The sequence below is a fragment of the Tenrec ecaudatus genome, chromosome X (assembly GCF_050624435.1).
Source record: "Tenrec ecaudatus isolate mTenEca1 chromosome X, mTenEca1.hap1, whole genome shotgun sequence".
NCBI lineage: Eukaryota > Metazoa > Chordata > Mammalia > Afrosoricida > Tenrecidae > Tenrec > Tenrec ecaudatus.
Window position 1 is genome coordinate 37,358,867 of NC_134548.1, and position 26,783 is coordinate 37,385,649.

At 37.6% G+C, this 26,783-nt stretch overlaps 1 protein-coding gene across 1 annotated transcript in view; it reads right to left on the minus strand.

The window, feature by feature from the left end:
* Positions 1 to 3,133: 3,133 nt before the first annotated feature.
* Positions 3,134 to 26,783, minus strand: part of TMEM47 (transmembrane protein 47) — a 36,832-nt gene continuing 13,182 nt past the window's right edge. The window contains exons 2-3 of the mRNA XM_075538755.1: positions 18,802 to 18,942; positions 3,134 to 6,555 (exon numbers count right to left, since the gene is read on the minus strand). Coding sequence (XP_075394870.1) covers positions 6,377 to 6,555; positions 18,802 to 18,942 — 320 coding nt within the window. The 3' untranslated portion in view covers positions 3,134 to 6,376. The remainder of the gene's footprint in view (positions 6,556 to 18,801; positions 18,943 to 26,783) is intronic.

Below are 26,783 nucleotides of genomic sequence, written 5' to 3' on the forward strand. Positions count from 1 at the left end.
TTTAGTAATGTAGACAGATTCATTTCTTGATAAGTAAAATGTCATATGTGAAAATTTGATTTAAAAACAAAAAACCTCCCAAACTTTCAGGTGTTCACTGAATTGGTGTACAAAATACAACATAATTTTGTTATCAATTTTCTGACCCAAATGACTTGAAAGCCCTCAGAATGGGACATTGACATAGCAGGGGGCTGACAAACAAACTGTTAACCATTAGGCAACAGGAAATTGAAAGTGCTTTTTCTATTTCAAAGCAGACTGGTGATGTAGTGAGTTACATGTTGGGCTGCTAACTGCAAAGTACGCAGTTCAAATCTACCAGCCACTCCAGGAGGAGAAATTTGAGGCTTTCTGCTCCCATAAGGACTGTCTCAGAAACCCAAGGGGGGAGTTGTATTCTACCCTATAAGGTTGCTATGAATTGGAATGAACTCGATGGCAGTGAGAGTGAAGTCCTGTTTCATGTTCACAGGGAAACCTTGGAAATCAAAGGATTTTTCCCTTGTCAAATCCTAGAGAAGCTCTATCTTCCAAATCCAGAGAAACTGGGTCAGGAATAATTACTAGGCAGGACATGTTTGTAAGTGATTTGTTCATGAGAATTCTGTATAAAAATCCAAATACTTATAACTGAAAATACACCAAATAAAGAATGCTAACTACCCCCATCAAGTCAGAATATATGTCCTCATTGAAAAAAAATCTAGTCAGAAGAGTTTGAAAATCTATAATTTATTAAGGTTTAATATGCAGAACTTTAAAAGTTTGGTATTAAACAGAAGGGCTTCTAAAAGTTCATGGAAGATATGGAGTTATAAAGACAATGGGATTTTTCCAAGAATGGTTTGAATCCCCCCTGTATTTCATGGGTTTACAGGTGAATTAAGATATTTTCTTTTCAGCAGGGGAAAAGAAAGGCTAACACTGTGACCCGCTTAAGACTGCAAAGTTTCTAGTTGGGTACAAGGAGTCCCAGATATCCACAGGGGCAGTTCAACCCAGCCCTCTTGGTTTTGAGCCCAAATTGACTTGAGGGCAGTGAGGCTCTTGAGTTACATAAACATTGGACTGCTAACCCCATGGTCAGCAGTTCAAATGCACCACAGAAAGATGAGGCTGTCTGCTCCTGTGAAGACTGAATCTTGCCAGCCCTATTTAGGATCACACCGTAAATCAGAATTGAGTTTGATGGAGGTACGCTGTTGGGTATGAAACATAAAAACAAGAATGTCGTACATGAAAAGAATATCTGCAGGAGAAAAATAGATTACATTTGCAAATTGGCTTTATCAACACAAGAAAGCTTACACATGATTTAATTCTGAATGATTGTATTTTGACCTTTTAAGAAATTCTTCTGGGGAACATTCAAGGCTACAAAGGGGCTTCAAATACATTTGTGGGAAAATGGACTTGAAAGATACTTCCATGAACCCTTTTGAGCCCTCTCACACAAGTGAATTGTCTTGTATTTTAAGTTGCTTTTCAAATATGCTCATTATTTATAGACACTAAAGGGTTTCTAATGGGTAATCTTGACCTTACCTTATGTGTTTACACACACACACACACACACACACACACACACACAAAACCACCCCCACTTTCTCTGAAAAAATGTTACATCACTTAAACAAATGGACCAAGTGCAGGAAATTTTGCCTAAAAATTGAAAATGAAACAAACCCCAAAATAACAACACCCAACTCTCTGGCTACTCCTGTTTCAAATTGCATATTTAGAAAGTAGGAAAAATAGTTTGTGCTGAACTCATTTCAGTGGGTTTTAAAACAGGAAAACAGATGGAGCACAGAGCATTTCTAGGGCAGTGAAACTATTCTGTATGATATTTTAATGGTGGACACATGGCATTACTCATTTGGCACAACCTCTAGGGCTATGATGATGCAGAGTGTACAGTGCAGAGTGAAGAATAATGCAAACTGTAGACATTAGTTCAGTTATGCATGGTGTTCAACAGTTGTAACCAATGTGCTAGAGGAATGTCCGATACTAACATCAAGAACAACTGGGCAGGGGAGAGGGGACACATAGGAAATCTATCCTTTTTGTCCAACTAAAACTGTTCTAAAAATAAAGCATAAGAAGACATTTAATATTATTCCTCTATTACTCAATTAAAAAATTCAATTGAATAAGATAAAAAAATCTTTGCAGAGAACTCAAAAGATTGATTCAAAGAAAGCCAAAATAAGCAGGCCATAGCAAACAGTACTCCCTGAAATTCTGGGTCATGCTGACAGTTGAACATTCAGTTATTAACCCAAAGTAAAACCGAAAAAAACCAACTCACTGCCATAAAGTTGCAGCCGACACAGAGACTCATAGGACAGCGAAGAATTGCCCCTGTGAGTTTTGAGACTAACTTATTAAGAGTTTTATTGGAATATCATACAATTTCATCATTCAACCATATTAAGGTATGCAGTCATCACTACAATCAATTTCAGAGCATTTTCTTCTCTTACCCATTGCTGTTAGCGCCCCATTTCCCTCCAAGCCTCCCGCCATGCCCCTAGGTAATTATTTTATTTTTTCTACTTCCACAACTTCTACATGTATAATCCAGTATCACTGATTATATATCCTTCATCTTGTACAGTCACTATTGATATCCTTCCCAAATTATTTTACCACCATTGACATAAACTCAATGGTCCCTACATGCCAACCCATTCCCCTCCACCTATGGTTAAGTCAAGTTTGGTTTCTCAACGCCCCCCCACCCCCGTGGTTTTCTTGATATAGTATCCACACATCATATACTTCCAAGATCAAATCCCTGTTCAAATGAGTTGTATAATCACAATCAGTTCTACTGCTCCCTCCCCTAGAGACTCTGGAGGAGCAGCTGGTTGTTTTAAACTCCGACCATGAGGACTGCATCCAACTGTAACCAATATGCTACCAGGGCTCATTAGGTCGCCCAAATCCACCTAGAGTTACCACAGAAAAAAGGCCTGCTCAACCACTTCTGAAAAATCAACCATGGGGTATAGTATCTTGGAAAACATACACATTTTTAAGGAGACCATGAACTGAAAACATCATTAGAAGCTTGTCTATAGGGTCTATACAGTCAAGAAGATACAAATGCAAGCCAAGACGCTTCAGTGAAACCACTTTTATTTTTAATTTTTCCACATAGATAACTTCATGACAGCTACAAAAATCATAAAGTGAAGAATTGATTGTGAAGCTGCAAACTCAAAACCACTGGAGTGGTAAACCAGGTTTCCCCAGATGACTGTTAAAAAAAGAAAAGAATAACCATGATATCATGAATTCATATTTAAGTAGTAAACAATTCATATACTGTAAAATAATAAATATCGAACAGCAGTAGTGAAACTAATAGCATAAACAGTATGATGTATATTTTATTTAAGACAGATGAAATTTCTAGGCACAGTTTTAGGCATTAAAGAGGACACAAAGGCTTAGGTTAGTGTGTGCTGCTCTGTACAAAAATACAGTCTGAATAAATTACATTGCTAGCCATATGATTAGACGTCACTTACCAGTCAGTTCATTGCATGTTTAATAATATACAGGTACATGCTAATCCATATATATCATTTATATTTCAAACGCATAGGTCTCTCTATATTTATGTCTTTAAAATTTACATGTTGAACTTACAAAAAGCTAAATAGTTGTGCAAGAAATCCCAATGACTAGCCCTGCTGTTCACTTTATGCTGTGTGGATATGTGTATATAACATATATGTACATCACACATGTATGTGACATACATAAATATTATGCAAACATATATGATAAACCATGGGCTTGCGGTTAACAATCTTGCTTATAAGAAAACATCAAATACCCTAAAGCTGCAAAGATATAATATTAATGTAGGTGAATACACTTGTGTTTATTCTGATACACAAACCATATAGGCAACAATTTTCATATTGAACTTAACTTGTTAGCAATGAAATACTTCCAGATATTAGTAGAGACAGAAGCATAGCAGGGAAAAGAGGGGAAGGGGGAGTTATACACAAAATTTGCTCTTCAGTAAACTGCAGATATGTGTGCCTTAATCTAGCACATATTCTGTCACTTCCCAGCATGTCATATTGGCAGAGAATGAACACTTGGTACGTCTCAAGATGTGATATTGTTCTAATAACACATTGCATCCTCTCCTTTGACTACGAAAAGTGCCCCATCAAGCTAGCACCGAAGTACTGTTCTTCCATTATTTAGGAAGAAAGTGATCCTCTCACAACAGAGGGTGTTTCGTAGCCAAAACGCCTATCCAAATATTGTATTTCTCATGCTGCTCTGACAATATGAAATTAACTACAAGGTAGTCTGCCCCAGATTTTATGATCTTGCAAGAAAATTGCTTCAAACAGGTTCTATCATACTAATATCTTTCTGGAAAATTTACACTCATACTTTCTTATGATTATAGTAATCATACACTTCTACAAAGATTTCTCCCTCTGATGCATTTAATCACTTTCACTTACCATTGATAAAATAAAGATAAGCCTGGTACTTCATATTTACTTTGTGATTCTATAGAAAAGTCAAGAGATAAGTTTTTCTTAAGCATTTAAGTAATAAAATAAAGTGTTCTAATTTTTTTATTTGTTTTGGCAACAGTTCTTAAGACAAGCTGAAAGCAGACTCTGCCTTGGGAGGTAAAGCAAATAATTAAAGACTGTTGATGCCATCCTGCTCTTAATGGAGTTTGCAATATAGTAGCACATAGGTGCATTTAAATGATTTCCCCAGTGCTTCTTTCTGCAAAAGGGTCAAAACCAGGACATACTGTTTTAGTGTCTTTGTTAACAAAAATAACTATTTATAACCTTTATATTAGAGCTGTATAGTAGATATAAAAATAGGTTTATAATTAAACTATCCAAATTTTGTAATATGAAACAATTACCACAAGTTTGCAGTGTGACCTTAATTGCAAACGTATTCCCTATTATTGTAACAATTCCTTCCATTTGAATAGTCAACAAAAGATTCCCCTCATCTAAATGCATCGCAATTGTGTGCACAGATCAGTCAGCCCATCAGTTAACTTCAGAGGACTAGGTAATACTCAGACACATTCTATACTTCTACTGAGACATTTGTACAAATCTATTGCTATTCTTTCTCTTTTTTAAAATGACAAAATACTTGAAAAAAATACCTTTCTATTTTAGTGAATTTTAAACAAAATGAGCATCCTAATTTCTAGTCTCTTTTGAACTACAGTGCTTACCAAAGAATCGTTAATGTTCAGACTAACAACATTTCCATTTTTCTTTTTATGATAGTCCATTGAGTAGAGAACACTGATCATAAGCTTTAAGGTACATGTACTTTTCATGGTAAATAAGGGTGAATACCAATCTAAATGTCTTAACAACGCGTACAAGGTTAGTGTTCAAACAACGTCACTATAGCAAACATCAGTTTTATGTGTCAGAGCGGGAAATATGAGTAGGGATAGGGAAGAACTTGTACCATTTATGCTAATGGTTCACCTTCTATAAAAATAGTTAAGCTCATTACATATGCACAAGTGTTTGCTGCAGTGTTGGTAGATGAATGAAAGGGTACTTTGGACAGAAGCAACTCATGCATGTTTCTTTCTTGTTGCCCAGGGAAAGCAGAGTCTCTCAATTTCCTCCCCCCACCATCATTCTAGACATGAATGAGGCACCATTTCTCACAACACCTAATGAAAAGCACATGTCTCCAAGTCTTAACTCTCTTTCGAGGGAGATGCCGATTGTTAAAGCATAAGCTCCCAGTAAAAAGGGTGTTCTTGAAGGTGGGATATGTACCATTAACAGTTACACTCACAACTCCCATTAGATGCTTGAAGGGCGGTTGACATTCCAAGAGCTCACTCAAGCAAATAACCAAAGATCGAAACAGTCACTGGGTAGGATAAGCAGGCGATGAAGACTCTTAACAGTGAAATCGTTGTCAGCACAAGAAACTTGTAAATGTTCCTTATGACAGCTGCTCCCCTGCAGGCAATAGGAGATTCAGGCATTTCTCATTCCACCTAGCTTATCACAAAGGTTGCTGTCATATAGACCCTTTACTTGTCAAGAAAAATGACATGAACATATTGGAAATTTGCAGCATTTGCCTAAGTCTAATCAGCTCTCTTAATTTGTGTAGGTCCCTAAAATGGATGTAAAAGCTGGTTATGATGTTGACAGCCAGAAGGCAAAAGATACTAAATCAAACTGAGCAAACTGCTTGAAGCTCCACAAGTGTTTTAGAAAATATTGAGTTAGAAAAGATGCAGACATAATCCTTTTGTTAGATGGTTGGTTGGGTTTTTTGTTTGTTTGTTTTCAATTCGACACCGTTGGTTCTAGTAGTAGTCTTCGTAGTTCTTAGGGTTGAGACAATAAAGGATGGCACCCCCAAACGAAAATATAGTTGACCCCCAGGCTAGGCCATAACCCCAGTTGAACTCATGGTAAATTTTCAAGCTCACAGTTTCAATGAACTTGATGGGGTAGAGGACCAGGCTGCAAACCTGCAAAACAACTGAAAGAAAAGCAAAAGCAAAATTAGGAATCTGTTATTTATAGAAAATTAAATTGTAAAAATATATAAACATACATATTTATGAAAATGACTTTTTAGTTACACACACACATAAACACACATACACAAAAATGTACAAATTTAAAAGCCCGTTTATTCTAGAAGGTATATAGACTGTCTCCTGATTATAAACATCAGGCTTAGGTACAACTGGTTCGCCATGAACCATAGTTACAAAGCAACTCTGTAAAGAGTCTGTGTTAAAAGTTTGACGTACATACAATGGTTCAAAATAACAAAGATGAGCTTCTTTGGGACCACAGCAAAACACCGTTATTATGGCATTATGTTAATGATATTTTCATTTACCTGGAAATGTTTAATTTTTCATGCATAGAAAGGTACACTCTTAAACTATACTCATATACTAAGAAACATCTGAATGACTGACATTAGATGTGAATCATATCTAACTGTTCTGATTTGACTTAAAGACAGATTTAGGAACAGAGGTTATTCATAATCTGAGGACTACCTTTAAAATATTAGCTTTAAAATGTTAAACTTTTGTTCCAACTGTGTCAAATATAGTAATAAGTATCCTATTAACTATTAGTGAATTGCTACTTTAGTACTTGCTGCAACACTTAGTGCAATATATAATTATTTATATGACGGTATAGTGATTGTCACCTTTTAGCTTTACATTGTTAATTACTTACAGTCAAAAGATACACTTATCTCTAAATACTGCATGAAATGACACAAAGCTTATTGATTAACACTTGCCAAAATAGTGATATATAAAATCATCATGATTTTGGCAAGTAGAACTAGACACATTTAAACGATTTATATATATAATATCTCTCTGACCTTATTGACTCCAATGTTAACTGAAGCCCTGAGTTCTGCTTTTGAGGAATCAGGGAAGTCAAATTAATTCCTATTGATGAACTTCGTTAACTTTTAATTCAGGGGTGTCAAACTGGTGGCCCGTGACCACATGCAGCCACCGAGTTAAATTTTTTGTGGCCCATGATGCTCTGAAACAAAATGTAATGAGGAAATTGTGTGTACGGTATTGCCTCGATCTCCCCTAAATGCTGTTTTCTTCATAACAATTTTTTCTATTTTCATTTTATTTCGGAGCATTGTGGGCCACAAAAACTACCTCGGGGGCCACATGTGGCCCGCAGGCTGCCAGTATGACACTCCTACTTTAATTCAAGACGTTTGCTGTTGTTGTTTCTCAATATCATCTAACTTAGCCCAAGTATTTCAGTAAGCTCTAGCTTCATGCCTTTGCTTATTTCAATTTGATTCCAAATGGCTTTTATACTTTTCCTCTAATCCAGTTCATATCTTTCATAGTTAACATGATGCTCATGTTAACTCTATGAGGAAACCCTTCTCAATTTGCTGTTTCATATAATAGTTATATACGCGTAATATTTCAAAAGAGAATTAAGTCAAGAAGGCATGGCAGAGAATGGTACTAGAAAAGCACGGCTAGCAATGGCTACTGTGTTGTCATTCTAGAGCCCTCATTAACACAATGTTTAAGAGCTCAGGTGCTAGTGGTCTGAACCCACTAGCAGCTCCAATGGAGAAAAGATTGCAAGATCGGCACAGCAAAGATGGTATTTTAGGAAGTTCTATAGACCAGTTCTGCGCTGTCATTTAGAATCATGATGAGTCTGAAGTGAATTGCTGTCATAGCTGTTTGTCCAGTGGCTTCTGACTCCAGAGAGCCTCATGTGTTCTAGTAGAACTGCTCCATGGAGTTTGCAAGGATGTGGCTTTCAGAAGCAGATCACCAGGCCTATCTTCCTTCCAGGCAGGTTCAAACTCCTGACCATTCAGTTAGCAGCTGTGTTTTCAACCATTTGTGCCACCCACACCCAGGGACGCCTTCTAAGAGTCCAAGACATAGGCGTTCGTTCTCAGAGTCAGGGCTAAGGGGAAAATGTGATGAGTTATAGCTGAGATACACAAACTACTTTATCAGGATGAGCAACACATTTCCATGGTTCTCTAAAGGCAAAGGAGTACTTGTTCTGTGGATGTTTTTATATGGGAGGCACTGGGCTACATAACTGCTATTTTCCATTCAAAATTTGTAACTTCCCATCTGATCAACTATTCCATAATTTGCATTTTATGTATAGCATATCGATTTAACTAGAATCTATGGGCTGCATCTTCCACATTCCCTCCTCTATGATAGCTGTCATCCTCAAGAAACAATCTTTTCCCTTAAAAAAACTTGAGGTATAGTTATATATAACAGAGGTTGGCAAACCACCAAATTAGGTTTGCTGCTTGTTTTGGGGAGATGAAAAGTCATATTGGAACACTGCCATGTTCACTCATATATAGGTATTGTCTGTGCTACAAAGGCAGAGCTGGGGAGTTGTGACAGAAAGCATATGGCCCACAAAGCCAAAGACATTTACTATCTGCCATGGACAATAAATGGTTACCCACCTTTGGCATGTAAAGTAAATATGAGGAAGTTTCAACCAGTTCATGGAAACATTCCATTATCTTTTCATTCCATTCCAGCTAAGCTTTTTGAAAGCCCCATATCTGTGGTTCAGGAGTATGGGTGACGCATTTTGAAACCACCAGTTGCTCTGTGGGCTTTCCCCTCCCGTAAAGGGCTACAATCTTGGAAACTCACAGGGACCATTCTCCTCCATTCTATAGGGTCGCTGTGGGTCAGAATTGACTTGATGGCAGTGAGTTTGTTTTTTGTCTGTAGTTAAAATTATCACTGTGTAAATCATCTGCCAAAGACTATAAATTCCAGAAGTACAAGAACAAGGAAAACCTGAACAATGAAGTTAAGAACACATTTAAATATAGTAACATGGTAAGAGTTTATTACACGTTAAAAAAAAGAATGGTGGGGTGAGTGGTGCTGTTAATAAAACTAGAATTCTAAGCTTTAAAATCTCTTCTTGGCAACTGGAAAAAATATTTCCAATACAACCAGTGTTCCTAGAAAGCTTGTATCTGTCTTGTATTTTCTAGCATAAAACTGAGAAACGACTGCAAATTTATCAGAGTATGAAAGCTCACAATCATTACTTTCTCTAAGGCTGTTATGAGAGGTCAAATGGTCCATCTGGTACTGGATAGAAGAAGGCTAAACACCTTTGTCAAGTAGTTCCATACTGCTCGAGGCCAGCATTGCTCACTCAGACTGCCACCGTGGAGCATGGAGAAATGACAGGGCCACTAAAGGAGACTCTCTCTTCATCCAAAACATAAATCATACCTTTTAGTAGTTCTAAATCTCCAAAACACATGTAAGTCATTGTTAGGACTCATATGACAGCATTATAAAACCCACACTGCATCTATTTCCAGCTAGCAAGTGCTAAAATGTCTACTAATTAAAAAGTCAATTGTCTTTGTGCCTTTATGAGAGAAAGGGTGACTTCATATTTTAAATGTCTAAAAATTAACAAGAAGTCAATTACTATCAACCATGAACCACACAAAAAAAGAAAAAACAGAACCAAAGATTCCACGCCACAGTTGCTGACCCCTCTGAAAGCCCAGGGTCATGGAGTCAATTCTGACTCCTGGTGACCCTGTAGGACATAGTGAAATTATCTCTTAGCGTTTTCAAAGCTGTAAATCATTGAAGAAGCAGACTGTTTCATCTTTCTACCTGGGAGAGGCTACCAACCTTTGGGGTGGCAGCCAAGTGCTTTACCCACTGCACCACCAGGACTCCTAACAGTTACTGAGTAGGTTATACAAAAAAGCAGGAGTTCCCCTTATGTTTGGATACTCTGGTCTCTAATCAAATTATGACTGAGCCTGTCAAGATATGATTGAAATATGGAGTGGAATTACATATAGTCATTTCCTCATTCACTAAATGTAGTAAATTTAGTAAACGTAGTCATTTAGTAAATTCAGCAAGCATCTGAACATTTCTAATGTGAGTAGTAACTCAAGAGACAAAAGTTCCTTCCTTCATGGACGGTAGTCCATTAACAACTAAATATAGAGTACAGTGCCAAGCTTTGCCAAATACCATAAGAATACAATACAACAGGAAAACAAGACAGAGGAGGTAGGCTGTTCTTTGAGATATGCAATAGGAGCTAGTCTCTCTGGAATGGTGATATTTTACACATGACCTGAGGGAAAAGTGATGGGAGGGCAGATCATTGCAAACTCCCTGCTCATGTGCCTGCTCATGTGATGGGGCCCATGTCCCGGAGCCTATGCAATGTCTTGGAGTAACAGCCAAAAGATGCTCTGGTGGCAGTAGAAAAGGGCACAACAGAGAGGTAGTGGCATGAGATATGGTTGGGAAAACAGCCAGGGGCCCAGTTATGAAAGTTCTTGTAAACCAGGGTGTTGTAGTTAAGATGATTTTATGTCAGCTTTCAGATGAAAGAAATTGTAGAATTGGAATCCCGCCTGTCAGTCCAGTCACAGCCTGATAATGCTTCTTTGGGGCTGTGGTCTTTTTTAAGTAGAGAACCTGGGAACCTCCCTTTCTCTCTGTCACTTTGCTTTCCTACTTGCTGGAACACTGTAAAATACTACTACCCTGCCATGTTTCTACCAACGTTGGATGCACGCAACTCGGTAACACTGGCCTGTGATCTTCCTGCCACTTGATTCATCACTCTGTATCACCAGCATGTGGTTACAGGAGTCTGAAGAGGCGTTTATAGACTAACATCAGACTTACAGATTTGAGCTGGACTGGGTTGGAAAGCCTTCTTGATATATAACTACTTCATGATTTAAACTTCTTTCTTATGCGTAGATGAATGTCACTGGATTTGTTTCTCTAAAGAACTTGGCCTAACACACAGGGTATGTGGGGTTGGGATTTTATTTCTAAATGTGTTAGATAGCTACTTGGGGATTTTAAACAGACAAGTAATAACTGATATGAACTACATCTAAACTCCTTACACTGCTTTTGTGAGCTGGCCTGTTCCTGAAATGGGGTGTTTATCTGCTGTTGTTTGGTGCCATTGTGTCGGCTCTGACTCATAACTACCCAATGTACACCAGAATAAAGCACTCGCTGGTCCTGTGCCAGCCTCACAATCTTTAATGTTGCAGCCCATTTTTGTTGCAATGAATCCCTGAAATGGGATGTTTACCTAGATAGCTTTTAATATTCATTTTGATGTTTTATTTAGCAAAATATGTGTGAGTATGGGGGAGTGGGACTTCTGGGAAATAATATAATGTAGTACAAATGGGGAAATACTCCTCCATTAGGCTCCTCTGCCAGAGTCACCTGGAAAGCTTAAAGATAAATCTTCATTGTGCTGTGGTCAGATGAAAATTACTCTAAGGTGCTTTTATGCCATGGAATTATTTTAGTCTTCTTGGAATCACAGAGAAAAAGGCAAGTAATAGCAAAACCAAACGGGAAAGATTGCACTGCCTTTGTAAATAGTTTTCCCATTCAATAAAATAGGTAAATCCAGGTAAAAATCCCTTCTCAACTCCCATAGATGTTTCAAAGGGGAAAAAAGTTCAGATCTCAAGAAAATGTCAATATGTGTAACTATTCTTTTTACCACAAATTAAGGAAACATGATACTAATCAGCTGTCATATTAATTTGCTTTGCTTCAGAGACAAATGAGATTGAAATTTGCATGACATTTGACAATTTGAAGGGAATTTGGAGTTCATTTACCCACCTCGACCCCCAGTTTTGGGGAAAAAAGAGGTCACAGAATTATAGACAATGAGATTATGTGGATATTGGTATGCCCCAAACCTAGAAGAGTTATTAATTCCTATGTTGATTCTGGTATTCTGAGCTTTACTCTGAGGGAACCTCCCTCTTCCCCAAACTCCCTCATCACTACCATATTCAATAATTACAATATTGTGGGGTCAATAGTCTATACGGTGTGTGCTGGAAGACTTGGCAGTTCGGACTCATGCTGACCCGATGTGCTACAGAGTAGAACTGGCCATGGGGTTTTCTTGGCTGCAATCTCTTTGGTAGCAAATTTCCAAGCCGTTTTTTCCAAAGTACTACTGCACGTGGGTTCAAATCACTAACTGTTAGACTAGCAATTGACTGCAAACCATTCGATCCATAGTTTCATTAGAACAAGCATAGTTAGTTCTGCAATTGCTGCCATCATCATTTTTAAAACATTTTCTTTCTTCTGGAAATCTCTAATATCAGTTCCCATTTGTCTCCTCCATCTCCCACCCTACCACCCCATGAACCCTTAATATATTATTATTATTTTCCAGATCTTATACCATCCAATGTATCCATTCCGCTACAATTCTATTATTTGTTTCGCATGAATGGGGTTATACATTCATTGCTATCAGTTTCCCCTTCACCCCTCTCTGTCCTCTTCCTGTGCCCTCAGGGAATTGTTACTCCCATTACTGTTTCTGAGGGCTTTAGCTGTCTTGGATTTCTGTCATCTAAATATTTTGAGTCAATTGTTACCATAGACAAGTAAAACACAATAGGGAAAGAAATTTGAGAACTGAAGTACTTGAGGAAGAGGTCTTAACTAATAACCAAACCAAAAGTCAAAGTCACTGTCATCAAGTGGATGCTGACTCATAGTGACCATATGGAACAGGGTAGAACCACCCCTGTAAATTTCTGAGATTGTAATTTTTTATGGACATAGAAAGCCCAGTCTTTCTACAGCAGAGCGGCTGTTGGTTTCGCACTGCTGACCTTGCAGTTAGCAGCCCAATGCATAACCACAATGCCAGTAGTGCTCCAACTTAAATAACAGTATCTGCAAAAAAGTACAGCTTTAGAAGATAGTTTCAAGGTAGAATTGATAGAACTAACTAGTTAAGTCTCCAAATAAATTTTCAGAGAGGAAATAATTTGGAGAACAAAACATTTGCCAATAAAGTACTGATAGAAAGCAATCAATTTCTTTTATTTAATCTAGAATTACTTACTAAAAGGAGAGTTATTGTTGTTAGGTGATGTCCAGTTGATTTTTAACTCACAGCAATTCCATGTGACAGAAAAGAACTACCTGATCGGGTTCCTGTAGGTGTTATCTTTGCTGGAGCAAATCACATGGTCATTCTTCCTCAGATGACTAGGTCAGTGGAACCGCCACTTCTTAGCTAGCCACTTCTCACTTACAGCTAGCTGTGCTTAACTGTATAAAGTTAATTGTTGGGAAGTAATGATATAAATTGTTCAAACCAATTTTGTTAGATGGGAGATAACAAAGACTCTAAAGATAGATGGGAAGAACAACACCATTATAGTTTGGTATTGAAGCTGAACTTTGATTTTCCTGTTGAACTCTAGACTCAAAACATGTTCAGCCATTCCACTGTGACACACACGACGCTAAAGAGAGAAACTACCTTACAGGTACTGGGGAACCAAAGACCTGACAATCTGCTTCAGTCAAAATTACAGCCCAGAAAAAACCTTGCAGAGCAGTTCTAGTCTGCAAAGTATGGGGGTTGCCAGATGTCAGAATGAACTTGATGGCAACGACGAACAAAACCATTACCAAAATTATTAATTATAATCTGAATTATAATAGACTTAATAAACTTTCTGTAGTTTGTATTAAAGTTTTTGGGGGAAGGCAAACACACAACACACACAGACACACACACACACACACATACACACACATGCACGCCAAAACCAAAAATCATTCCAAGGCTCTAGGAGATATAAAAATGATCTGAAGACAGTACAAAACCAGACAACAGACAAAATGGGATTTAGATAGAGGCACTGCCTTAGGATGACCTGGATGCCAGTTATAAGAACTCTGTCATATCTATTATTGCTAGGTACATAATAAGAAATATGATGTGGCCATTGTACTGGAAAAGTGAACAGCTATCGTTAACAAGAGACTAAAAAATTGACCGAGAACCAATCGGACTAATGCCATTTTTTCTATTTTTCCTTTTTGCATTGGGGCTTATGCACGAGAATGAATTACTGCTATTAGTAGAAGCCAGCTGGGTGAAAAGAAATATTTCTGCTGAGAAGTTTCTTCTGGGGGATCCTTTTATAGTTTGAATGAAGTGGGCTACAGAAACCATTTATATCATAATAGTAACCAACCCAAACCTGGAACCTCATGGCTACTCCGATAAGGGAATGAAACAGTACATTCACAATGCCTTCTGGCCTTAAGGTGACACCCTCCCTAGCTATCAGTGAGGGCAAAATTACCCTCCTGGTGGGTCCAAGGACACAGAGGAGAGCCTACCTACCTGCAGCATGGCAATTTTTGGAGAGTTAACTTGTGTCTCTTTACTGATCTTGGGCATAGTTTTGTAGCCATGAAACTTACTCCATATATCTCAGAGAAACATTTAAGAAATATATGGTAAGTCAAAATATACTGCTGTAAAATCATGGGCACGTTTACTAAACAAAAATATTAAAATGTGAAGCTAGCTGTTTCTTGACATATCTTCTCTCTAGATCTACAAAACTCTGAAGGTGGTATTTTCATCTCTATGATGCTCCCCTAAGGAATTTGGCCATATCAAAGTGGCAGTTTGGACATCCCCGAGGGTTTAAAAGTTGCATTCCTTTCAAATGTTCCTAGAGTCTGGAGAACAAAAAGAAGTCCAAGAGGCCAACATCAGGTCTTAAGTGTGAGAGGTAAGGTTTCCCCAAAGAAATTCTCATAGAGCATATCTTGCTACCCTTTAACGATGAGCAGGTGTGCTGTTGTGATGGGAGGGAGGGGTGGAGGGAAATTCCTCAGAACTTTCCTGGCCACCTTCTTCATAATGACGTTTCCATGATGATCCTGTATGCAGCAAGAAAATCTATCAAGAGGACTTCCTTGGAATTCAAAAAATACAGTCACCATAATCCTTCTTAGCTGACCGCTTAGCCTTCAATGGAACTGGCCCAACAGATCCCTTAAGAAGTCAAGGTTTGATGGGCCTTTTTAAAAGGTATCCCACCAAGTCGAAGACAAGTGTATTCCTGAGAGCAGTTGTTTGCAGCTATCCACATGGCATAGACGTGTTTAAACACACTATGTTTGGAATAAGCCCATGCATGCTTGCATGAACTGGAACACTAGTTGCAATGATTTTTTTTACTTACCCTTGTATTGCATTTGTTAGTTGTTTACTAATCTGTTTTACCCCCACCAGATTCTGAGCCACAGACCGTAGTCATCTATCCATGATTCATTCATCATCTATTTATTGAGTTCGTATGAGTGCGAGGCACAGCATATGGTATGGAATTAATTAGCTAAGTGACTCTGTGGCCCTGGGTAGAGAGGTTTTTAGGTGTCTGTTTTGCTTGCATGTACTTCACTTCTCAGGAGAAGAAAGGCTTTTGCCTTGTTGAGCTTCTTATTCTCTCTGTGGACACACCAAGATAGTCCTTGTTGACACAAGCCTTACTAGTATTTGGAGATGGAGACATTCGAGAAGAGGAGATGGGCAGAACATTCTGAGCACCAAGAAGCACTGAACTGAATTATAAGTGAGACAAGCCAACTATTGGAATAAGCATGTCAAAAACAATAAAATAAACTTAGCTAGCGTTATTTCAAGCTGACATATTTTCCACTTGTGATCATCAACAGTCTAAATTAATGAGATTATTATGTCTCCTGACTATATTTTCTAGCCATTAGCTACAAAAGCATCTCTGAAATCATTTTTCTTTTAAAAAACAGCTTTACCTGGCATATGAGCAAAGGTGGCTCTAGAATGATCATTATTTCAGGAAAAGCTTCCATAATCAGTGTGTCAAACAAAAATGGGTAAAATGAAATCCCAGCACACATTTTCAAATGTAGCCCTATAGTGCATATTTGAGCACCCAGTGGGTAGAGTGACTGCATGAATTTTGCTCTAGGAGCTCCTCTCATGATATTAATATTTACTAATATTTGTGGTAATTAAATCAAAATCCTTATTTTAGCCAGACCCATTACCTTTAACTTATATTCATCTACAATATATTTTCTTGTATAACACATACTTATTTCACATTTTCATATATTTTGCTATGTTTGGGAAAAAATAAATTGTTTTAAAGAAAACTAGAAACTTCCAGTTATTATACTAAACATGTTGATAGTGTACATAATGAATTTCTGTATACCTTCTGTATATACCATCTAGCATGATAAAGGCTAGATGAACTTGTAACTATGTATGCTCAAGCACATTGGATATTGATAATCAAATGCCTAGCACATCTCTCTACATTCATATACTGAGAAATATCCACATACTAAAAATTATTCAATGTAATTCCAGATTTTATAGAATGGCATATTATATCAGAATCATTTATCAGAAATGCTTATTATCTATTCACTTGGCTAATCAATCCTAGCTACAAAGACAAACTCATACAATTGCAATGTGTTAGTTATTTTATGTTAGAGATCCAGAGTCATGGTAAATTCATGAGCCCTAAAATAAGTTGGAGAATAATGGTAAACACATTGGGGAAGTTTTATAAATTATGGTAAATCATTCATAATAGAGACTTAAAACAGAGAAAAACAAATAATGTCACTGCCTAGAACTTAAAAATATTTTTATAACACATTTAATTTTACTAAAAATTACATATGGTAATACTAAGGTGCCTGGTTGTCAATTTGCTAACTTCAAGGCCTGGAGTTCAAGCCCACCAGCAAACTCTGCTGGAGAAAGATGAGGTTGTCTGCTCCCATTAAAATTTACAATCTTGGAAACTCTATATGGAGGCTTTGTAAGTCAGAATCAAGTCATGAAACGTGAGTTTGGTTTGGGTTTGGGTGGTCATGCCACAGCCAGTTTTACAATGCTTGGTTCATTGAAGGTCTCCAAAGTGTAGTTGAACACATGAGGAAGGAACTTTGTATTCCCAAAGCTGTGTTAGTAGTAAACGAACTAGGATTCACTATGGGGCCTGAAAGACTTGGTCACCTCCCAACCCTCAGATGATAAAATAACTGCTACGAAATCTTGACCAAGCAGTCCCTGGGCAGCTCAAATAATTAAGCACTTGACTAGGAATCTCAACGTTGGATGTTTGAATCCACCCAGACAACAAACTTCTGGAAGGGCATAGCCATGAAAATCCTATCGTGCGCAGCTCCACTCTGCATCACGTGGACTTACCATAAGTCAGCATCAACTGGATGGCAACTAGTCATTTTGGGCTTGACACTTAGAAGATTGGAATTAAACAATTTGAATGTGATGTATTTTTGGATTCCTTCAGCCCTGTGGACATTCGCTTTCACAGAATCTACATTCTGAGAAGATTGTATTGGTGTTGAAACATGAACAAAAATAGCATGGGGCCTCAGAACATGTCTGATTTAACATTTTTAGTTCAAACTACCCTTCAAATCCAAAAAAATTGCATCTCTTCCCATCTTTAAACAGCTTTAAAAATCCATCAAACAGCCTAGATGGTTCTGTCAGGATCTTCAATATCAAGGGTCACAGAGGCCTAATTTTCCGGGTTTCAAATCAGATACGACTGACAGGGTGAATTGAAGGCACCACAAAATATTTTAGTTTGAGTAAAAAGAACAATATATTCAAAGATATGCATATAAATGAAAATTAATATTCACATCAAATAATTGGCTGGAACTCCTTCCTCTATATACCTCTTTCTAAATGGATCCCTGACTTTTAGTAAAACTGCCAGTTTACTGTGGTTGATATTTCAATCCATACTGTGCTTCACTGAATGATGGTTGTCACCTTAAGTCCCACAGCGGCTTGTCTGGTGGTTCCATTATAAGATACATCATGAGTTTTCAGTATAACCATGTTTATTTTTTGAACAGGTTTATACCTTTAAGGTTCACAGACTGCACTCATTTGGTTTTTTATTTTCTAATTCATGTCAGAAAAAAATGACACTGACTTAAGATAACCAAAGGAGCCATTAAATTGAGTGGGGGGTGGGGAGGGAACCCAGATAAGAAGAAAAACTTGGTAAATACATCTGCTGCAATTCCTAAGGCAACAGATCTTGTAAGGAAGTTATTCTATATTCATGTTTTATTTAAAAGTTTACATGTTGCCATTGCACTCTATAAAATGCTTAACACACTGAAAAATGATATGATAAATCCTTAACCAATTTACCTTAAAACATAAGAGATATCTCTCAATTTGTATGTAACACTACTGCTTCTGTGTGAGAAGGGAGGCTGTAGAAAGGATCATGAAACTTTAATATGGCTTTGAATATAATGAATCTACTTACCTGCTGCAAAAAGCATGACAGCCACAGGTCTGTAGAAGCGCCTTCGAGAGCCCACGCAGATCGAAATCAAACCCACCAGGAATGCAATAAGAATGATGGCAGCACCGCCCAGGAGTAAAGCCAGAGTAGCAATCTGCCAATCTGGAAAGGAAAAAAAAAAAAGAAAATCATTGCTTTCAGGCAGTAAGCCATCCAAAAATCCAATAGAATTGGATCATAGTGCCTATGATCCATCCTTTGGAATTTTAAATGTTTGGTATTGGAAATTAATAGTAATTGTTGTACAATTTTTTAAAAAGAGGGTAAGACAAGGACAGAACTGTTAGGCCCAGGATTTACCATGCTCTTCAACCAAGGACTCTGCTAAGCGTTCATGTTAAACCAAGTGACCATCTCCCCACTCACCCTGTACTGACTTTATTATTTAATTTTTATTACCTTATAAAAAAACAAAATCCCCAACAAACTCAAACTCTGAGCTAACAAGTCAATTCTTACGCACAGCAACTCATATGGGATTTCTGAGTCTATAAATCTTTATGGGATCAAACAGCATCATCTCTCTTCTATGGAGCAGTTGGTGGGTTTGACCCACCAACTTGTGGTTAGCAACCCAATCCTTATCCCACTTGGGACACTGAAGTTCACAAACCTTGAGTACAAAAAGTAGGGTTGTTGATGAATTTTTATACAGAATTATACATCCCTGAAACCACCACCCAGATTAAGATACAGACAATTTCTGGCACCTAAAAGGTTCCCATGTACTCTTTTCCCAGACAATACCACTGTCCCATCCAGGTTCCTGACTGCCCTCTATCATCACGGATTACATATGGTTGTTCTTCAACTTTATATAAATGGAGCCATCCAGTATGCACTCGTTTGTGTCTGGCTTTTAAGTCTGTGATATTTATTTTGTCTGGCTTTGAGGTCTGTCATATTTATCCATGCCATTGTGTGAATCAGTAGTCATGCATTCTTCTTTATTGCTGTCTTTTCTTGGAAACCTTTCCATAAAATCACCAGCATTTCCCCCTTTTTTTCTCCCCCTACTAAATCAGTACCCCACCCCCAGCAAATTAGCATCAGGAGGTTTATTGTCCTAGGTTTTCTTCTTCTTTGATTTCATTTTTATATTAATGCCTTACTACCAGCTTGGGGGAGTGGCCCAAATAGTTAAGGAGTGAGCCTATGAATCAAAAGATATTTGAACCCCCTGAAAGATACCTTGGAAGAATGGGCTGTTGATCTGCTTCTGAAAGGTCATAGTCTGGAAACCCCTATGGAATACAGCTATGCTCTGTGCCATATGGGGTTGCCATGTATCGCAATTGCCTTGACAGCAACTGTTTGTATTTTTAGTGTATTTTTTCTAGTCTGGGTACAGGATCTTGAGATAAGTACCGCAAGAGAGTTAGACTGGCCTCTTACTGGCTGCACAGTCTTCTTCATTTGTATCCAGTAAGCACTTACTGCTATAATTTTTACCAAAAATAGAACAAGCGTTATTCTAGAAGTATCTGAATTAATTTGTCATTTCTATGCATTATATGGTTAGGTGCATTGTTTACATGTGCACCTTATTTGTGGCAAATGTCCTAGGTGTAGACCATCATGTCCAAATATTAAGAGAGCCTCTCTCATACATAATTAATTTTACACCAGATGCACTTGTCATTTTGGATAAAACAAAGACCTAGAAGTGGTACAACAGAAAACTGGTCAATTGTCTATTCCATATGAAATTCAGTTCTCTCAGACACAATAAAGGGAATCTATGGAAACGCTAGGTATTAGGAAGCACCCCATACTGAACAGCCTTCTTTAATGGTGGTTGTCTAGAAGTTCCAGGCTGTCTCTTCTGGTCTTCAGTTTAATGTATGTTCAAGAAATGAGCATACATTTTAATCTCTTGTTGCCTTTTAATAAATCCTATCCAAAGTCAAGAACTCATGACATTGAGATGCTGCAATCAGATATCACCCCTGCTCTCAGTTTTCTGTGTGCACCTTAGCTGCTGCAGGGAAAGGAAAGGGTAGAAGAACTTTTGATGCCCTAGGATTTCTTCTTAGATTTATTCTTGCAGATTACTGTTTCAACCACTCTCATCCATAACATCTCTCCCTGTGCAACTCTGGATATAAAATTGGCACTGAACTAGACCTAGCCCGGCACTCAGTAAGAAAACAAACAAACAAGGGGAAAGGAAAGCAGAACAATTTCATGCTTCTTAAAATACAAAGATGAATCACAACAAAATGGAGACCACTTTTTATGCCATTTATTTGTAACAAAGCCATATAACTTCAAACAAAAGTATATCTGGCTTTCAACTGAAAGTTAAAAGGATAGCCATTCAATGGCTTTTATATTCCATAACAGTGTGTAGCTTTGAATTAAAAAGGCAAAAGAAAAATCCTTACATTTGGAAGTCTCTAAATGTCTTTGAAAAAGCTTATATATAGGACCATTATGTTGCACTTTAGCATAATAGAAAGCCTTCTCAAAATTGGTGTGTAAATTGAAATCCCTTAAGAATAAATCAAAATTTTATTACATCAAAGTATTTGGGGAACAAAGAGAAAAATAAAATCAAGCCATACACTGATCAATCAAAGTCCTGGAGTGCTTAAGATAGCCTGTATGGACTACTTTTTGGTTCGACTATTACATATTTTATAAAATGACTATCATTTTGAACAATTTCCCTAGAATAATCTTATTAAAATTAAGAATTTTTAAAGTACTGGCTTTGTTTAAGGCAAGGTGTGTACTCCTTAAAAAAATCTTAAAACAAAAAGGTGGGGGAAAAAAAGGTGAATACAGAGTGCTACTCTTTCCTGTGAAGCTTTTTCACACAACTCGATATGAATCAAATATCACACATTTGACTGCTTTCATTTGCTATCTAAAATAACTAGAAATTAATTTTGATCACTTATATCTCTCCTAAATAGCTTAAAATAATAGCCCAAATACATGTGCTTATTTGTGTCTTATCAAAATGACTAAGATACAAAATATAAGTGAACTTTTCCTGTAAAAGGCTAGATAGATATTTTTCAGTTTTGTAGGCCATGATTTCTGCTGCAATTACTACTTTCTGCCAAGCTAACAAGAAAATAGCTACAGACAATATGTAAATGATGTTGTGCAGCTATGTTCCAATAAGACTTCATTTAAAATAAATTTTTATTTACAAAATAGGCAGATGATTGATTTTGAATCATTAGCTGCAGTTTGTGGACCTGAGCCTATTGTACAGTCCTCTGCATCCTGCAGGCTCAATATCTTCAGATTCAACCAACAGAGATAGAAAGCATGAAAAAAGGGGGCCGTGTAATTAACCAGTCAAAGCCATTCTTCAAGCACGGAGGGAGCACAAAGTGCTATCTATATAGCAGTTACATTTTATTCACTTTTGTAAGTAATCCAAGGATTATTTAAAGTATAATGGAGAATAATGCATAGGTCATATGCAAATGCTATACCACTTTATATAAGGGCCTTGAGCAGCTGCAAGTATCCCCGGTGGATACTGAGCTACTACTATATATCATTTCCATATGTTGAACTTTTTTCAAGGTAAAGATCTTTCAAACAATGATCATTTAATAATGAACTCAATTTGGTAAATAAGTGATAAGGGAGTACAAATAAGGCTGATTCAACTTAGCAACACTAGACAGCAAAAAAACGTAACCTTATGTGGGGATGAATTTTCTTAAAATAGTAAAATTGTACTGTACATCAAACACTAATAAAATCCAATACTACAAGCCACCAAGAGAATCAAAATAATTAAAAGGAACTAAAATCTTATTAGGAAGGAAACCTTTTATAGCACAGGAAATGATTTTAAAAAGCAGATACTCACAACTGATTCTGGATTTCTTTTAAGTGCCCTGTATTTATTTTTCAAACTGATGTGTCACCAATGAGAAAGTCACTCTGGATATAAAGTCAAAAATAAGGGTCAGCAGCAACTGTTGTACTATTGTTGCACTATTACTACCCTCTTATCAATGTACTCAAATAGAAAACTCATTTCTCCATGAGAAACTAGAAGAGGCCATGTGTGCCAGTGCCCTGGCCAGAATCTGAGGCCAAAGTCTTAAGACTATGTCCCTGATACACAGCGACAAGTTTTGGAATTTTTGCCCTCATGCCCATTTAGAATAATTCACTCAGGCAAAGTAGGTTGCTCAGGACCAATGCTTTGAATTGCTGACCAGTTGCACACCAATCAATAAGCTGCGAAAGTTGTGATATATGGCAAGGAAGTACAGGCCAGGAGACCATGTACATTTTTTAAGGTTTCGTCTGGGAATTTTAGAGCTGAGAACAGTGCATATGGTATCATGTCTCTTTCCATCAACAACTAGGATCCCTTATCTAAACATCAGGGCCTGCCTTACTGGTGACATACTGTTAGGGACCCTGAAAGACTTACTATGCCCAAGGCCATTGGCCAGTTACTATTCCCATCTGTTATCCTAAGTAAGATGACAGCATGGGGAATTAACAAAGACTGAAAAACACTTCTGTGGATGATTATTTATAGCCATGAAGACCCTGAGTGGAATCAACAGTTTAGGCACTTGGATACTAATCAAATATTAGAGATTTGAGCCCAAACGGCAATTCAGAAAAAGAACTGGCGATCTACTTTCAAACACTGAGCAATGAAAACCTCATGGAACCAGTTCTATTTGCTAGAAATAGAGTTGCTCTGAGTTGGAACTAAGTCCAAGGCAATTACTATCCAAAGCATTTAAAACAAAGCATTGGCTTCATGATCATAAAGATAAAGAGACAGAGTCTAATTTGCCAACCACAGTCCAATATGAAATATCATAAGTATATACATACCAGGACATATGAAACTAGTCAACATTCCACCATTTCCAGAAGTAGCATAAGAGGAAGAACCAATGGTGCTGAAGAAGTCCAAGCTGCACTGAAAGCAGTAGCAGCTAAAAACATGGCTCCAGGAATTGATAGAATATCAACTGAACAACTTCAACAGCTGATGAAGTACTCATTCATTTATGCCAAAATATCTGAGTGACAGCTACTTGGCCAACTGACTGAAAGAGATCCATATGTGTGCCCCTTCCAAAGAAAAGTGACTCCATTGAATATTCACATTATAGAATATCACTGATATCACATGGAAGTAAAATTGTGCTGAAGATTATACAACAGCAGTTGCAGTAGTACACTGACAGGGTTTCAAGTTGCCAGAGTTTTGGGCTGGATTCAGAAGAGGACATGGAACAAGGGACAGCTTTGCTTGATGTCAGTTGTATTTTGGCTCAAAGCAGAGGATATCAGGAAGGTGTTCACTTGTGCGTGTGTGCGCATGCGCGTTTTCCCTTACTATACTAAGGCATTTGATTGTGTGGATAACAAATTATAGATAGCCTTGAGGAGAATGGTAATTCCAAAATACTTGATTGTGCTCCTGCAGACCTTATGTGGGTCAAGAGGCAGTTGTGTGGATGGAAAAATGGAACATTGCATGGGTTAAATCCAGGAATGGGGTACAACAAAATTGTATCCTCTTGCCATAATTATGCTATCTGTATGTGGAGAAAATAATCAGAGAAACTGGCTTATATAAAGAAGAATGTGACATCAGGATTAAAGAAGTCATATTAACAACCTGGGATATGCAGATGATACAACGTTGCTGAATGTGAGGACCTGAAGTGCTTACTAATAAAGATCAAAGATTGAAGCCTTCAGTATGGATTACAATTCAATGTAAAGAACACAAAAATCCTCACAGCTGGACCAATCATTATAAATGGAGACAAGGTTTGTCAAGAATTTTGTATTTCTTGGATCTACAATCAATGCTCATGCAAACAACAGTCAAGAAATCGAGGGATGCGTTGCATTGGATAAATCTGTTTCACAAGACCTCTTTAGGGTGCTGAAAATCAAGGATGTTATTTTGAGGCCTAAGGTGCTCCTGACCCAATCGATTATATTTTCTGTTGTTTCATATTCATGTGAAAGTTGGCTATTGAATAAAGAAGACCGAAAAAGAGTCAATGCATTTGAATTGTGGTGCTAGAGAATATTGAAAGTACCATGGACTGTTATGGACAGAGTGCAAAGATTGTGAGACTTCATCTTACCTACTTTGGACATGTTGTCAGGAGAGACTAGTACTTTGAGAAGGACATTATGTTTGGTATAGTAGATGGTCAGAGAAAAAGGCCCTCCAGGAGATGGATTGACAGTGTGGCTGCAACAATGGGCCCAGGCATAGGAACGAATATGAGGATAGTGCAGGATCAGGCAGTGCTTTGTTCTGTTGTGCATAATGTCGCTATGAGTCACAACCATCTTAATGGCGCCTAATAAGAACAACAAGGACATATATGTGAAGGTTGTTGTTAGGTTCCATTACAAAGGTTCCTGCCCATAGGAACTTTATGCACAACACAATCAAACGCTTCTAGACCCTGCATCATCCTTACAACTGCAACTATGTTTGAGTCCTTTGTTGCAGCCACTCTGTCAATCCATCTCATTAAGGGTTTCCTCTCTTTGGGTTACTATCTATTTACTAAGGATAATGTCCTTCTTAAGGGACTGGTCCCTCTTGATAACATGTCTGTGGTAGTTACAAAATATCATGTCAACTTGAAGATAGATAAAAGTGTAGGGTTGATATTCAACTTGTTAATCAGATCACAACCTGATGGGGCCTCCTTGTGGGCGTGCCCTTCTCATAAGGAGGACCCTGAGAACCTCGCTGCTCTCCTTCTGTCTTTACCTTCCTGTTGGCTGATTCTGGTTGCTGCCAAAGCCTTGTGATGTTACCACCGCCATTACATCCACAGGACTTTGGACATACTAATCTGTGACCTTCCTGCATTCTGCATTATTGCTTGTGACTACATGAATCTGAAGAGGGACTTATGGACAAGTATCAGGGTTATGGACATGAGCTGGACTGGGTTAGGATTTTTTTGATATAAAATTACTTCTTGATATAAAGCTCTTTAACACATATATAAGTGTCACTGGTTTTGTTTCTCTAGTCAACCCCGCCTAACACAATGTCCAAAGAACATAAGATTAAATAGCTGCAGCCTCACTTCTAAGGAATATTCTGGCTAAAAATCTTCTAAGATAGGTTTATTCTTCTAACAGTCCATGGTAGATTTACTATTCTTCATCAACAACATAATTCAAAGGCATCAATTCTTCTCTCTTCCTTATTCATGGTCCAGCAGTCCCATGTATGAGATAATTGAAAATAGCACTGTTTGGGTCAGGTGACCTTAGTCCTCAGTGACATCTTGGTTTTTTAAACACTTGAAAGAGGTCTTTTGAAGCAGATTTTCTCGTGTCCTTTGACTCCTAGACAGCTAGTTCCATAGGTATTGTGGCTCCATGTAAAGTGTAATCCTTTCACAACTGAAATATTTTCTTCTTTTATAATGGGGTTGCTTATTGGTCTGGCTGAGAGGATTTTTGTTTTCTTTAGGTTGAAGTGTAATCCACATTGAAGGCTGTCATCGTCTTTGAGCTGCATCCATAAGTGCTTCAAATCATGTTTGCTTTCAGCAAGCATGGATGTATTATCTTTGATAATTATACAATAATATCACAGCAAATGACTAGAAAACTTGTTTCGATACTAATGGTTTTTCCATTAAAGGTTTCATATGTCACAAGTGGTTGCGATCCCATACTCAGTGCTTGCCAAACCAATTTAAATGTCATGAAACTCTCAATTTTCAGCACCATTTCTTGAAAAAAATGTGTATTTTAAGTTCTCAGAATTGGTCAATTTCTCTATCAATCTTAGTTCCCTAATTACAGACCTCGCAGTATTTAGCCAGCTGAAGTGGTAAGAGTCCTTAGAGATTTATTGCGCGGCATTAGTTTCGCTCATTTCTACGAATGATGTACTGATGCTATAGGAGGGCAGTGTACACAAACCGGCTTTGCAG